At 38.9% G+C, this 16,382-nt stretch overlaps 1 protein-coding gene across 1 annotated transcript in view; it reads left to right on the top strand.

Moving 5' to 3' along the window:
* Positions 1-8,971: 8,971 nt before the first annotated feature.
* The window catches only part of LOC137291161 (multiple epidermal growth factor-like domains protein 10), a 33,935-nt gene continuing 26,524 nt past the window's right edge, over positions 8,972-16,382 (top strand). The window contains exons 1-3 of the mRNA XM_067822451.1: positions 8,972-9,029; positions 11,066-11,164; positions 12,250-12,384. Of these exons, the coding sequence (XP_067678552.1) occupies positions 8,972-9,029; positions 11,066-11,164; positions 12,250-12,384 (292 nt within the window). The remainder of the gene's footprint in view (positions 9,030-11,065; positions 11,165-12,249; positions 12,385-16,382) is intronic.

The following is a 16,382-nucleotide window of genomic DNA, read 5'->3' on the forward strand; positions in this document are numbered from 1 at the left end:
AAGTGATGCAACTGTGGTACACTGCATCACGACACACGACGGACAGTCGAGGACGTCGGTGTAGTTGTATATCACGTAGTTGACGTCTTGGACATCTGGAATTTCTGTATTTGCCGAACTCACCGGGTAATGAGTGGCTGAGTTGAGTTTAAAGCAGGTTTCAACAGTGTTTCGGTTTGTGCAGAACGACTTCAATTGACGTTGGCAGTCTCTCGGAATGTTTAACTGACATGTACGAGTGTTTGTGTGTGACGTCTGTATGATCCTCCTCTTCTGGAATATGATTCCTGAAATAACTGCCTTGTAAAGAACTACCGGTAGTAGTTGCACCAGTGACAACCGGAGCTACCTCTCTTTGTCTGAAAGATGCGATCAGACAATAACTCACTCACTCACTGTATTGCGCATGCTGATTGAAGGTGGTGAAGACTCTCGTCCCCAGTGGTCAGTAATGACTGATGGACCTAAAAGTATATACGGACTAAGGGAAACAGAAACGGATGAATGAACCACGAAATGTCTGTCCTCGAAATAAAATAAAAGTCTAGTTTTACAGAACAAAGTGTGGACTGTACAAGGGATTTTAAATCCTAACATGAAACCTGACACACTACGAGGAGACGGTACTTGCTTGTCCAGTGTATGATTCTTTCGTTGACCATTTCTGATTCAAGGACCCTTACACATAATCTTGCACACAAAAAAAATGCAATACACTCTGTCACACTGAAGTCCCAGGTTCGATATATCCATGGGAACATTGTGTGAAGACCATTTCTGGCGCCCCCAGCCGTGATATTGCTAAAAGCACCCAACAGTAGTAATACTACTCCCAACCCACCCAAGAAGAAGCTAATGTTCTGACAAAGTCCAAACTGCTGTTAGTACATCAGATCATGTAGAATTAAGTATACCCCGTGCTGCTTAATGAACGTAGGTTCGGGTGTTTATGTAATACATAGTCGACCGTGCTCTATCTTGTCAGGCAAACGCCGCAGTCCAGGTGCTGCATTTCTTCTGTAATATTTCTGTCTCTTCGAAGTTTATTATCTTTTTGACAGGAACCATGTTTAGTGTCACTTTTGTATATGTGTTTCCTGAGGATTATATGAACCAATCGAGAGGTTGTGGACTATTTGGAGCACAGCACAAGTATAGTTGGAATGTTTCGGCTGCAAATACCCATTCTTATTCACACTACATGAAATGTTATCAGTATTACACACATTATTACCTATTCTTCACGCAATGTTATCAATACTGTACACAGTGTTACCTATATTTCACGTAATGTTATCGATACTGTACACAGTGTTACCTATATTTCACGTAATGTTATTGATACTGTACACAGTTTTACCTATATTTCACGTAATGTTATGGATACTGTACACAGTGTTACCTATATTTCACGTAATGTTATCGATACTGTACACAGTGTTACCTATATTTCACGTAATGTTATCGATACTGTACACAGTGTTACCTATATTTCACGTAATGTTATCGATACTGTACACAGTGTTACCTATATTTCACGCAATGTTATCGATACTGTACACAGTGTTACCTTTATTTCACGTAATGTTATCGATACTGTACACAGTGTTACCTATATTTCACGTAATGTTATCGATACTGTACACAGTGTTACCTATATTTCACACAATGTTATCGATACTGTACACAGTGTTACCTATATTTCACGTAATGTTATCGATACTGTACACAGTTTTACCTATATTTCACGCAATGTTATCGATACTGTACACAGTGTTACCTATATTTCACGTAATGTTATCGATAATGTACACAGTGTTACCTATATTTCACGTAATGTTATCGATACTGTACACAGTGTTACCTATATTTCACACAATGTTATCGATACTGTACACAGTGTTACCTATATTTCACGCAATGTTATCGATACTGTACACAGTGTTACCTTTATTTCACGTAATGTTATCGATAATGTACACAGTGTTACCTATATTTCACGTAATGTTATCGATACTGTACACAGTGTTACCTATATTTCACGTAATGTTATTGATACTGTACACAGTTTTACCTATATTTCACGTAATGTTATGGATACTGTACACAGTGTTACCTATATTTCACGTAATGTTATCGATACTGTACACAGTGTTACCTATATTTCACGTAATGTTATCGATACTGTACACAGTGTTACCTATATTTCACGTAATGTTATCGATACTGTACACAGTGTTACCTATATTTCACGCAATGTTATCGATACTGTACACAGTGTTACCTTTATTTCACGTAATGTTATCGATACTGTACACAGTGTTACCTATATTTCACGTAATGTTATCGATACTGTACACAGTTTTACCTATATTTCACACAATGTTATCGATACTGTACACAGTGTTACCTATATTTCACGTAATGTTATCGATACTGTACACAGTTTTACCTATATTTCACGCAATGTTATCGATACTGTACACAGTGTTACCTATATTTCACGTAATGTTATCGATAATGTACACAGTGTTACCTATATTTCACGTAATGTTATCGATACTGTACACAGTGTTACCTATTTTTCACACAATGTTATCGATACTGTACACAGTGTTACCTATATTTCACGCAATGTTATCGATACTGTACACAGTGTTACCTTTATTTCACGTAATGTTATCGATAATGTACACAGTGTTACCTATATTTCACGTAATGTTATCGATACTGTACACAGTGTTACCTATATTTCACGCAATGTTATCGATACTGTACACAGTGTTACCTATATTTCACGTAATGTTATCGATACTGTACACAGTGTTACCTATATTTCACACAATGTTATCGGTACTGTACACAGTGTTACCTATTTTTCACGCAATGTTATCGATACTGTACACAGTGTTACCTATACTACACACAATGTTATCGATACTGTACACAGTGTTACCTATTTTTCACGCAATGTTATCGATACTGTACACAGTGTTACCTATATTTCACGCAATGTTATCGATACTGTACACAGTGTTACCTATATTTCACGCAATGTTATCGATACTGTACACAGTGTTACCTATATGTCACGCAATGTTATCGATACTGTACACAGTGTTACCTATAATACAGTGTTACCTATGTTACCTTGGTTTGGTTACTTTGATTTTAATTCATTATTTACAAGCTTAACTTTAGGCATGTTTCTTACGTGTGAACAGACTATATAAAATATGATATACCTTTAGAGAGGAGCTTAAATCGGGGAATTGTACCAAAACATGACACACAAATGACCTATCAACTAATTTAACTAAGGGAATAATTAATTATTGTGTAACGAAAATGGTGAATACTAGACTATATAGTAGTTCCCAAATACGAAGTCTGCCAAGCAGACAAAGGTTGTGTAGCTTCATATGTGAACATTTGACAAAATACAATCTCAACAAAGACACCATGGTCAGCTATGACGTCACTGAACGCTTTACCAAGTTTTGATGTCCCCCAGACCAAGCTCCAAAGCAGAACTGACAACCTAGACACCAAACCCACCATAGACACCATCCCCAACCTCGCCCTCACTTGCTCAAACGTTACCGTCAACGATAAGAACTCATCAATGAAATCTTCATGGCATCTTAGCAGTACAGCATCATCCCACTGCATGGTACACACGCCCACCAGTGTCACTGTCTATCTCTGATGTAATACTTCTGTTACAGACAGCTGTCCTGATGGAACATACGCCCGCCAGTGTCACTGTCTATCTCTGATGTAATACTTCTGTTACGGGCAGCTGTCCTGAAGGAACCTACGGCTATGCGTATGATTACCAGTCTCACTGTCCTTTGCACAAATGTAATACCATCAATGTTTGTAGTCCCGGAGATTGTGACACAGGTTGGTCAGGAATGACATGTCAGAAAAGTAAGTAATGTCGACAATCAGAGCATCTGCTATACTCACAACACTGGTTGATCTCAACCAACAACATTTTCTTGTAAAATTATTTACAGTTAAGAGCATGATTATTAGATATATCCTTCGGCACAGATCTAAGATTGGCCATGTTTACTTACGTCCTTATCTGTCAACCATCATTATGGTAGAGGGGAAGGTAAAATAATTTCGTTAGGTTTTGTGACTTTGATAGGTACGATAATGATTGTGGTCCTTTTACTTTATTCACCAGTTTGTCCATTTAGTGCATACATCGGATACCTGTTTTGTAAAGCCTCTCGTATAGTATGGACACAAGTAAACGGAACCATATACGTTACTATTAAATGGGGACATCACTGAATATCTGATGAAAAGTTAAGCAAAGGAAAGACATTCAATATTGTTTCATTATGAAGAAATGTAGCCATCTGCTTTTCACTCTCTCTTCTTTATCGCTGCATTGAGGATACCTAAGTTACTTGCGTTCACTCAGTGCCTTGTGAGAGTCAACTCAGAGTCAACTCAGTGTGAAAGGAGGCCCAGATCATGTTCACTTCAAAGTGGTCCTCCCACTGTAACTGTAGTAGAGCAAATCTACATTTTCTTGAGGCTCAGAGTCAACTCAGTGGGGATCCTTTTCTAATTTAAATGTCTGTTGGTTTATATCAGAATTATATATTTTCAATGTCTGAGGGTCATTTATTCACAGAGTGCCTACGTTCCTACGGCGACGGCTCATCCAAGTATTGCTCTGACAGGAAATGTGCCGTGTCCTCATCCGACAACTGTGATCACCTGACCTGGAGGTGTGAAGATGGTTGCAGTGGCTATTGGAAGGGTACTGACTGTACAGGTCACTTTTTTGTTTCAGTATTTTTGTTGTTGTTGTCTTTTATTTGAATAATATCCATGTATATTTAATAATTGGCAGTGCGTGTTTTCCTATCCACAGCATGTATCCAAGGTGTTGAGTATGGTACTAACTGTGGGGATTACTACAGTGCCCGGGTGAGTGTGGGAGAGTCTGGCACCTGTCCCCGGGATGCAGCTCGACGTGAGACGGGATGTAAATCAGGGTGGGCTGGAGAAGACTGCACTCAAGGAGTGAGTGAGTGAGTGAGTGAGTTATAAGCCTACATCTTATCGGTGATATCACAATTATATCGCGATAAAAAACAAACTTAAGTAATTAATTAAAAATAGCTGCCGACAACGGACAGTAAAACCCACTAGTTTATCACAGATGCATGTTAAAGCTATTATTAAAATCTAAAATGCTTGAACTATAGATGACGATAGAATAGACCAAAGATCGCCAACTCAAAGTAAGGAAGAAAATGTGTAATCTTAAGCATACTGACGTGCTACAGCTGCAGGTATGCGACTTGTCGGCAGTATCCTGCCCCGTCATGAACATACGCAATGTTTAGTCAGTTGTTCACCGAAACAAATCTCGAACGTGTGGTACAAGGGGATGGGGAATTGTGTCGGACGTCATAACTGTCACTGATGCATGAAATTGGGAATTATCCTCCACATGTCCACTAAAACAGTGTACAAATTACTGAATCCGTGATTGTTGTAGACTTGGGCACGAGTGGTAGTGAAGAGCTTTCAGATACGTCCTTCGAATACTAAGTCCTTCCTCGATAAGGGTGTGTCTTGGAGGAGGAAAATAAAGTAAAATACATCACTGTCTATGAAGGCTACATTAAACGTTGCATCAGCTGTAAGGCATGTTCTTACAACATTCTAACAACATTTCTTATACATTTCCAGTAGAAGAAACTCCTGACATGTTTTGACCTAACAAGTTTAAGAGAACATCGTTTCACGATTGTAATTTACTAATGTATTACTAACATCTGATAACCATTTCAAACAGTTGGTGTCACACACTTTCCACTCGAGTTATAACACACCACTTCAGGCAGCAGTAAACATTTATTTCGTAGGAGCGGCGAAAATCACAAGTCCACACCGAGTGGAAACTCGACGGTGTCTTCACCTTCACCAAGTACAAAAGTTTCTCTGTCTTTTAGTGGCATTTACAAGTTGTTATGTATGAAAAATATGTTATGGATTAAACTTCTCTTTAATTCTTCAAACATAAAGTTTAGAGGTCTTTACCAGATCCCCTCATCAGGTGAACTAACAGTTCATACAAAAGTACATTGGTCATACAAGAGTGTCCGACTACGATGTCATATGTTCAAATCAGTACGCCACGCTGGATGGCCGGTCAACGGAGATGTATGAGTCACTGAATGGCTCAGGTGTAGCCAACAGCCAGGCTCACATCTGACACTGTGCAAGACACAGCTGAGGAAGGATGACGTGACCAAGCCGGAAATGATGGCCGAATGAGGACACTCAAATATGATGTGTGATAATAAAACTATAAAACATTGGCATTGTTTTGAGCCAAGTAGCTTGATATTATGTTTCGACAAGAGAATGTTTCAAGTGCATAGTTACTGGTCACAATAACATCCGTTAATCATTAATTATTCATGCATTAATTGACCAAAACTGTGTAGGAACAGTGTGTGGATTAAGGTATTGTGAAGAAATTATTTTGTAAACCCGCATGTTACAGATTTTTCGCAGAATATTGAACTCACACCTTAATGTAAGCAATGGCCTTTCCTTCAGATTTCCTTTCGGTTTTCTTTTGTCGTTTACGGAAAATATTCCTCGGTAGATGCATGCATAGATCATACCCAGAGCATTTCGTAATAGTGATTCATTCGTAATAACACATTTCGACAGATGCAACACACCTAAGGTGTTCAGGATCATGAGTAAATTACTGCAACATTGTGTTTTTCCTTGTTTTCACAAATGTTTGTCAATAGTATCTATGTTTTTAAAGCTCATTACATAGATCTGAGTGAATTTTCAGGATTTATGTCTAATGATCGTGGAAATGTACTTTAATTGTTATATAAATAATTATATCTCCTTCATTTCAGAAGTCGCGTTTTAATAATAAATACAGATTTTCTTCATAACATATAGTTTTATTGGGAAAAATGAAACGTTTTGTTTTGAGAAATTTTTAAACTACCTCTCCCTTTGTCGATAATATTAAGTTGTTGTCAAAATACATGTTTTTTTCGCATTTAAACGAGTGCTTTTATGTTTATAAGCACCATGACAGAAAAATTTGAACCATTGTGACTTAATTCGTTTTATTCAGAGCGTGATTAAAAAATCTCGAATTTTACTCAGAACTCAATATTCAGAACAGTTTGACCTACAGACAGCAAGACGTCTTTTGAAAATTCATTTGTTTGGGTTTGCTAAAACATTCAGCAATGTATATAACTATCTTGACACTTGGCACAGTTATTTCCCCGTTTTATGGAAACACAATGCGAATTGCTTCATATTATCCGTATGCTAAATTTTCATTGAAAAAAAATGAAACAAATCACTGTAGATGAAAAGGATTTGAGTGAAAGTGGGCGAGTTAATATGTATCGGCAGTACTTCAACAAGACCTTGATGAGAACCAATATAACACGGGTATGTAATAAATGTAATATACACGTTTATGTTTAACTTCGTTCCACCAGGGTTGGTACATCACTAGTAATGCGATTCCCACCTGAAATCACCTGCAGCATCACGCCTACTGTTTTCTTGGGCATATAGTGGTTAGCTGCTGTGGTCCCGTTACAGAGTGATTTTATGGCATCGTCCCTTGACAAGGCATTACCTTTCAAGATTGTTTCTTTTCGACTACCTATGCTATTGTTTCTTTATCTACCCATTGTTGTCTTTAACGATACATATATGCTCACATTATATTGTCAGACAGTCGTGAAAATATTGCTTGGAACAAAAATTCCTTACACTTAATATCTGAGCAAAGTAGTGTAGTGGTTTACGCCTACCATCACATACAGATGTACTTCGGTGGTTTTGTGCATGACATGTCTCATCTCCATGTTGTCAGTTCAATTCTTTGAAAGGTGTATAACGTGTTTCGATTTGTTTCCATTTTAAATTTTAAACTTTCGCTGTCCCTATCAGCAAGTTGTCATTCCAGTGTGTTCTCGCGATGTGGAACAGTTTCAAATGAAAGAATTCATTTTGTCAGTTTGGCATTTAATTTTGATAACAGAATACCTTGAAAGTAACGTAAGAAGTGTAAAATCCTCGCAGTTCTTCATTCCTTAAAAATAATGTGCTTCGCTTCCTTGGGTGAAGAGGTTTATGGGTTTTTTTGTGCTGGTGTCAAGGCGACGGGGTTTTCACCTGAGTAAGATTTGCCACATTCACAGTTAAGTTTGTACATCACTCCTTTCGGGGTTGCTTAGTGGAGCATGGATTAGTTGGCTTGGAGGATGGTCCTGAAGGTTGGACAGCTATAGAAAGAGGTATCAATGTCTGCTTGGAGCTTTAGGAATCCGCTCATTTGATGGGATGTCTTGAGGAAGATGATTCTAATGGAGGCGAATTCTTGCTTAGTCAGTTTGTGTTTGTCTGGGAGCGGGGAGAGATGGTCCTCTGACTAGGTTAGTGGGATACTCGTTGCAGTTGTTGAAGACATGCTGTAGGTGGTTAAGTTTTTTTCTAGGTCATCGCTTCTTGGCGCGCATTGTCAGGTTTCAGATAACACAGGGAGTGGTGGACGTAAAATGAATGTACTGGTTGGAATGGGTGATTTTTCTATAGACCGTGGCTTGGGTCTTGTTGCAGGGTTCGCTTGACCGACGTGCATAAAGCGTCCTTGGCGAAGTTGATACTCAAATACCCAGATCTAGCCCTTAGATCGCTTTGTGCTGATGGGCCCTGGATTGTAAATCTGTCACCGTTTTAGACCCATAATAACAATAAATATTATTAAAGTATTCTCGTGGTATGGAGAATATCCATGTAGAACTAATAACGTCCTCTTGGTGTTTATGATGACACAACAGCTAGTACGCTTCCTGGATTTCATACACCTTTTGTCACGGCAAATTCTTAACCGTAACAATGAATCTACTTCCTGGTTTGTTCACTGGGCAACATGGAGATCTCCCTGCTCGGGTTGTCGCTCTGTGTCTCTATGCTGGACATGGTGTCAGGTAATGTCTCTACATGATGTTAATTACGAGTGTGTATTTCCTGTATATTTGTGTTATTAATTTAGTAATAGTATGATTGGGTCACAGCGTTTAGTGTTTTTGAATAATAATTATGATGGGTCACATTTCGTATACTAGATGGTCAGCAATTTTAAGATTTTCGTAGCAGGCTGTGCGGAAATTATCTGCCCTTGGTTTTCTATTTTTTACTTACGGGAGACAGCTAGAGATATCTACAGTGTTGGCGATGGTCGTATGTGCCCGAACGTTCGGGAAAGGACTGAAAAAAATAAAAAGGCTGGTTGCCGTGTTGAGGGGGACGCACATTCACACAACTGGAGGATATACATCACTGCCAACGCCTCATAGCCGCCGTCAGACCGCTCGCTCTGTTACATTCTGCATGACTGCTTCTCTCTCGTACTAAGATTTTGGTGAGTTTGTTATTTTATATTTGTTGACCCATTGCCTCAGATTTTGTCTCATTTGCATTGTTTTTAAAATCGGTATTGGGAAACTGACTTGTGACTATGTATAACTTGCTATCTTTGATAATAATAATATTTGAATATTTTAGACTTGTCTTTGTTCTGTTTTGCTGGTTCACAGGGGATTTCATACACCTTTTGTCACGGCAAATTCTTAACCGTAACAATGAATCTACTTCCTGGTTTGTTCACTGGGTAACATGAAGGTCTCCGTGCTCGGGTTGTCGCTCTGTGTCTCTATGCTGGACATGGTGTCAGGTATTGTCTCTACATGAATCTACTTCCTGGTTTGTTCACTAGGCAACATGTGGGTCTCCCTGCTCGGGGTGCCGCTCTGTGTCTCTATGCTGGACATTGTGTCAGTTAATATCTCTGCTGTGACTGCACTTGGGTGAGTTGAGGTTCCTTGAGAGAGCTCCCCCACCCCTTGGCATTTCTTGATATGAGAGTGTTTAGTCTGTCGAGTCAATGATTTGACGGAAGGGAGAATTTTAGAACATCTTGTACAAGTAAATGTTTGACTAGAAGATGGAGTAGAATTCGAGAGACTGACTGACCAGTATTGGGGACTGCGTGTCTACAAGCAGAAATATGTTTTCTGTATGCTGAATAGTTGGGGAGAACAGAGTGGAAAGCATTACACGTCATTGTATCTCTGTCGTTTAAAGTATGTGTTTTCTGATGTCTTCTAAAATAATCAGAATGAATAAAATATTTAAGAAAAATTCACATTGAAACTGTTGAGAGAAGGGTCCACAGTTCTTTTGATGGAGTACTGAACTGTGTCGTAATTCTGGTTGCAAAGCGCACAAAAAAGAAATACATCAATGTTTACACCATTATTCTCTTACCTCGTTAATGACTACAGGTACAGATGACACTGTGATTTGAACAATAATCAATTAAAATATATGTAAAACAGATTTAATCATGTATAAATTCAAAAAAATCTCTTAAAATTCCACGTTTTCCCTAATGTTGATAGTAATTAATACGGTACAACACTTGTATACAGGCAACAACAAACATGTAATGACTTACCTGATGTAATCACAGGCCTATGTCCAATAAATATATCCCTTCCTGTAATGAGCCACATTTGAATGCATTGAATGAATAAATTGTAGTTTTAAAGTGTTATGATCACATTCATTTAGGGTTGTCACCACGTATTTAGAATCAAGTAGAGAAACCGGAACTCTCACGACGCACATTTTCTGCGTACTCGTCAGCAGCTCCTTAACTTTATGTAACTGAACCCGAAAAGCAAATATTCATATAACACTCACTGAAAGTTTACTCGACATCGTTATCATTGTTATCTCACGTAGCCGTGTTAAAGCACAACCTGTTGTTTGCACAAACAATCCCCATTTATAACCGGGTGATATATTATGCCGTTGCAATGGTGTTGTTTTTATTTACATCACGTGGTCTTCGGTGAAACCGAAGAGGTCAATTTTTTGCACCGGTGGACCCTGGATTGTAAAAGGGTCAGAGTTGTAGGACCATAATAATGTGAGCTCATAACATTTTGTCATGTTTAAGAGGATACAACAGTAAGCTTCCTGGGTTGTTCACTCGGCAACATGGAGGTCTCCGTGTTCGGGGTGCTGCTCTGTGTCTCCATGCTGGAGATCGTGTCAGGTAATGTCGCTGAATGTATTCATGACCATGGTGCCATTTAACATTCTCAACAGACGTTGGAATGTGCTTGTTGTTTCCCTGCCTGGTAATCTGCGGCGGAACAGTGTATTGTGTTTGGGTAGGACGTCTATGATAACACGTGGGTGGTGCCAGTCTAAGCCCGGGCGACAGGAGCATGGACATCCCCGTGCAAGTGTAATGTTTTCATGTTACATCAATATTAATATAAGCGTGTATGCTCAAAAGAGGTAAGAAATGTACATGTTGTTGCCTTGCCTGGGAATCGGCAGTAAAGCGATGCAACAACGACTGGACAGTACACCGTATCAGAGTAGGACGTCCATGTTAATCTATGGGGTGGTGCCAGTCTGGACCAGTAGAAGTATGGACGTCCTTCTGTGTATTCTTAACACAGCTCCGGAAGAAATGGGGTAGTCTAGTGATGAAACTGCCCGTTCGTGATGCTGAAGTCCCGAGCTCAGCATACCCATGGTTAGAATGTGAATCCCGTTTTTGGTGTTCAGCGCCGTGATAGTGCTAAAAGCGTCGTAAAACTCTCCTACTAAAACTAAGCTCCCGACGACATGATCATTCATGCCTTTTAAGGAAGGGCTTCGCGTTGTTAACAAACGAGGCAAGATTTGTAATATTTAAGGGTGCTTATCAGTGCTATGATTTATCGCTCAATACATGCCTGACCTACTTCACCTCGTTTAAATACAGACAGCCATTCGGGGACATACTGCAACAATGTCGGCATGCGAAAAATACGAAAAAAGTATGCGATATTTCGAGTTACTTACAGCATTTCTAGCACACCAACAGATGTAAAAAAAACTAATCTACTAAATGATGCATCTTTGCTCAATATTTTTTGCAATTCAATATTTCATAAGTACATGCGATGCACAAGCTCTCTCTCCCGGTGAGATAAGTCCCATGTCTGTTAACCTCACTGAGCAGGTTGGGTTATCCGGGTTAATAACCGTCTGAATGTTAATGCTCATATCACTTTACAGCAAACTGCCCTGAACATACATTTGCTAGTGTCACTGTCTATGTCTGATGTAATATATCTGATGCAGGAATCTGCCCTGAAGGAACATACGGCTATGAGTGTGGTTACCAGTGTCACTGTCCTTTAGACAGGTGTAATGCTACCAATGGCTGTAGTCCTGGAGATTGTGACACAGGCTGGTCAGGAATGACATGTCAGAAAAGTAAGTAATATCTACAATCTGTCTTTGTTGGAAAGCCTTTCATGTACCATGAAGGGACACGAGTAAACGGAACCGGTTATGTTACTATGTTAAATGGGGCTAATGTGTGTAGGAAAGAGGAACCTTGCTATCTGTGAATATCTGATTCATAGTAAAGTAAGTGTAATACATTTAATATTCTTTGTAGCCGTCTACTTTTCATCGGTGTGACTGACATAGCACGTTTGAATCGTAAAGTATCTCCTGAGGTGAAATATCCCAAGAATCAACGCAAATAATATAAAAATGTGTAAATTTACATCTTACAACAAAATTTGTAGCAACAGATATTGTTATATGTAAATGTTGTAAAGACTTTCTGTCTTTCTGATAAGACATGTCACACAACATGGGTACTGTATATGCAGCTATTTTCAATGAAGCATTTTGAATGTTGGATTGTCAGTGGGAACTCTCTAACTATGTGCCAATTCATCAAATAAAAGGACAAAGTGTTTAGCGAAAAGGAAAGATTGGATAGCTGCAATACTGAAACCGTAGTTCCACATGAACTGAAAAATATGACACTAACTTTTTGTTATCTTGACATAAAGGTCAACCTCAATTATGTTTAGAAATGTCACCATAGCATAGACTGTACACAGAGTAAGATATTTACTGAAGAAAATTTTCAGGACAAAATGTCAACTGGAGTGATTACAAGTATAAAAAAATTGTCAGTTTTTTTGTTCATACTTTAAAGTGTAGCAGCGCATGTGTGATTTATTTACAGAATGCCTTCGTTCTTACGGCGACGGCTGTTCCAAATATTGCTGTGACAGGAAGTGCGTCGAGTCCTCGTCAGACAGTTGTGATCACGTGACCGGGGGCTGTGACGGTGGTTGCAGAGGCGGTTGGAAGGGTACTGACTGTACAGAAGGTTATCTTTTTGTATCTTTTATTCATGTTGTCGTCTTTTATTTGATGAATAACATTAGATGTTTTATAAATGGCAGTGCATATTTTCCTATCCACAGCTTGTATCCTGGGTATTCAGTATGGAGCTAATTGTGAGGGTTACTGTAGTACCCGGAGATGCGAGGATAGGGTGGACACCTGTCCCAAGGATACAGGTCGGTGTGAGTCAGGATGCCAGTCAGGGTGGAAGGGAGAAGACTGCACTCAAGGTAGGAATCAACAGAAACATACAATCTGAAGAACACATTTGTCGGTACACCAAAGAAATTCGACATTTACACAAACACTTTGATCTTTGAATTTGTAACTGCAGGCACATCCTTTGTCGGCTGTAAAGTTCAATGAAAAACGAACAAACAACCAAATCATGTATAATGCATAAACAAACCTAACATACATTACAAGGAAGTAAACGCAAATGAGCATTAAATAGTTACAAACATAAATGTCATGTTGACATTATTATACTGTTTTATTGCTTGTCTCCATGATCTGAAGGACAGAGAACGTTTACCTCTCACGAGCACCTGGCGTCATTATTGTTTGATCCATTAATCAGAAATTGTGGGATGGTCGAATCAGAAAGACACAAACTGGCAATAGCAGTATGAACGGAAACCTTGACATGAAAAAAATATTGATTGTACCGTCGCAATAATGCATGGGACAAAGATTAATCATTCATGTTTGGAAAATGTGAAGGTTGAAATTCCCGAAAAATGTTTTCATGTTTAATACCTTAATCAGGGCACGCCTGCAGCTGGTCTTGAATTGACACATGTGTGATGTATGTAATCGTCCAAAGAATACAGTGAGTAATACTTTGGGCAGACAAAGCTGCAACCTTCAAAGAAACGTCATCAAATCTACATACATTCTGTTAAGAGCTTGCGTAGATACATGAGATTTATTTGAAAAATGTGAACATTTCCGTTTTAGTACGTTTCAATAATTTGCGTGCCAATCAACATTCCGCCCATACCTGATACAAGGTCACAAACTCATTGCATCAGAACATGTATGCATCGACCCTTCACGATGAACACTAGTGTTTTTTGCATTCTTATGTTCCCAGTAGTAGCGACCAAATCCTCTCCGCATCAGAGTTTGATCATACAATTCAGCCTTTATTATGAGCATGATCCTTTATTGTTCTAATCCTGATAGAACGTCTTCTTAGCACGAGTGGTGTTTTCAAAGGAAGTATGATATCTCTGGATTTCTCTTAGCTAATATGTATTTTTCAGGAACCCACACTGAGAAATACCTGTAAACCACGTGTCTTCATATTTCAAGACGAGCGTATTTTGATACATGAATTTTATTACATATTATCTAATTTATTCCGATTCAGCTCTTACAGAGTCACTTGATCATGAGGACAGAATTATATCACCTCTGTCTGCGGGCTTGTTGGGAGCTCTTGCAATGCTGGTGTTCATGACTGCTGTGATGGGCGGGGTGTGTCTTTGGAGGAGGAAAGCAAAGTAAACTACATCATTGTATATGAAGCCTGGGCAACATTGATTTTTGTATGAGCTGTACTCTCAGGATATAACAACATTCATTACACTTTGTCAGAGGAAGCTACTGAATTAAGCTAGGTTTCATATGTAAGAAAAAAAAGTTGAGTTAATACGTCACAATCATTATTAACTAGCATCTATCGATCTGACAAGCATTTTAAATATTTTTGTGACACTATTATTAAAAGAGTTTAATGCACCACTCAGCACAGTCATGAACTTTTATTTCGCAGGAACGGTGAAAGGTATAACAAATCCAGACCAACTGGAAACCTGCCGGCGACTTCACCTTCATTAACTACAACGGCGTCTAACGACGATGTCATACCGGGAAGTCAATACGCCACGCTGGACGGACGGTCACCAAACACGTATGAGTCACTGAATGTCTCAGTTGTATATTCCAACACTGCAAAGGAGACAGATAAGGAAGTTTGATGATGAAACAATGAAGACATCGAACATAATGACCGGATCGTGGTGTGTGTGATGGTCAAACTATGAAATACTGACCTTGCTCTGTGTGGGAGGCAGTTTGATGTTACGTTTAGAGAAGAAGAATGTTTAGATTTGCACTAAAGAACCTTGTTAATGAGCCGAATATCAGTTGTCATTTATTGATACACATGATTCACCACGACCGTATAAAGACAGGACATGAACAGTACCTTATACGATTCACAATGTGTGGACTATTAAAGAACTGCTAAGAAACAGCGCTGGAGAATTAGTGGTGTTTTTTAACACATGCATGCTGGGGAGTTTTCACTACACAGAATGTTTATTTCATACCTCATTGTCAACAACTGGTTTCTTTCAATTTTCCTTTTTTCTTCCACGATAACGTTTCCTCGGTAGACGTTTAAGTAGAGACTGTACCAAGAACGTTTTGTAACAGTGATTCTGTCGTATTGACACGACATTTCTTAAAACGTCACACCTCTAATGGGTTCAGAATTAGTACTGAATATGATTTTAACATAATGTTTTTCATAGTTTTCATATATGTTTATCGATCATATTTCTGAATACCGACTACATTTTCAGCATATATTTTTGTGATTTTGAAAATGCCGCTGGAATTCACATTTCTTTAATAAATATAGTTTTCCTTCGTAACTGATTGTAGTTATTTTTCCACAAGGTTGGAGCTGCATGTGAAAAGTCCGTTTTCCAAAAGTTTAAACCTGAAGTTTGACACCAACAGACGCTCTTGATGAGATGATCGAAGGCAGCATTTGTTTCAGCAAAAAGTAAGCAGGTCAAAGAGATATATGGGGGAGCAAATATGTGAAGGGCCATGTAGATCAAACAGGATAATGACTTCTTGCCTTGATGGGGAGTCAGTGGTTTGGTTTAATGTGTCCATGTTTGGGAATCCGACTCATGACATGCGCGGCAATGTTCTGCACTTTCTGTAGGTTTTCTAATGCCTCCTGACTGATCCCAAGCAGCAAACAGTTGCAGTGGTCGAGCCTTGAGTGAGTGATTCAAAATTTTACATCGCTTAGGCAA

This window comes from Haliotis asinina, chromosome 7 (genome assembly GCF_037392515.1).
Source record: "Haliotis asinina isolate JCU_RB_2024 chromosome 7, JCU_Hal_asi_v2, whole genome shotgun sequence".
Classification (NCBI taxonomy): domain Eukaryota; kingdom Metazoa; phylum Mollusca; class Gastropoda; order Lepetellida; family Haliotidae; genus Haliotis; species Haliotis asinina.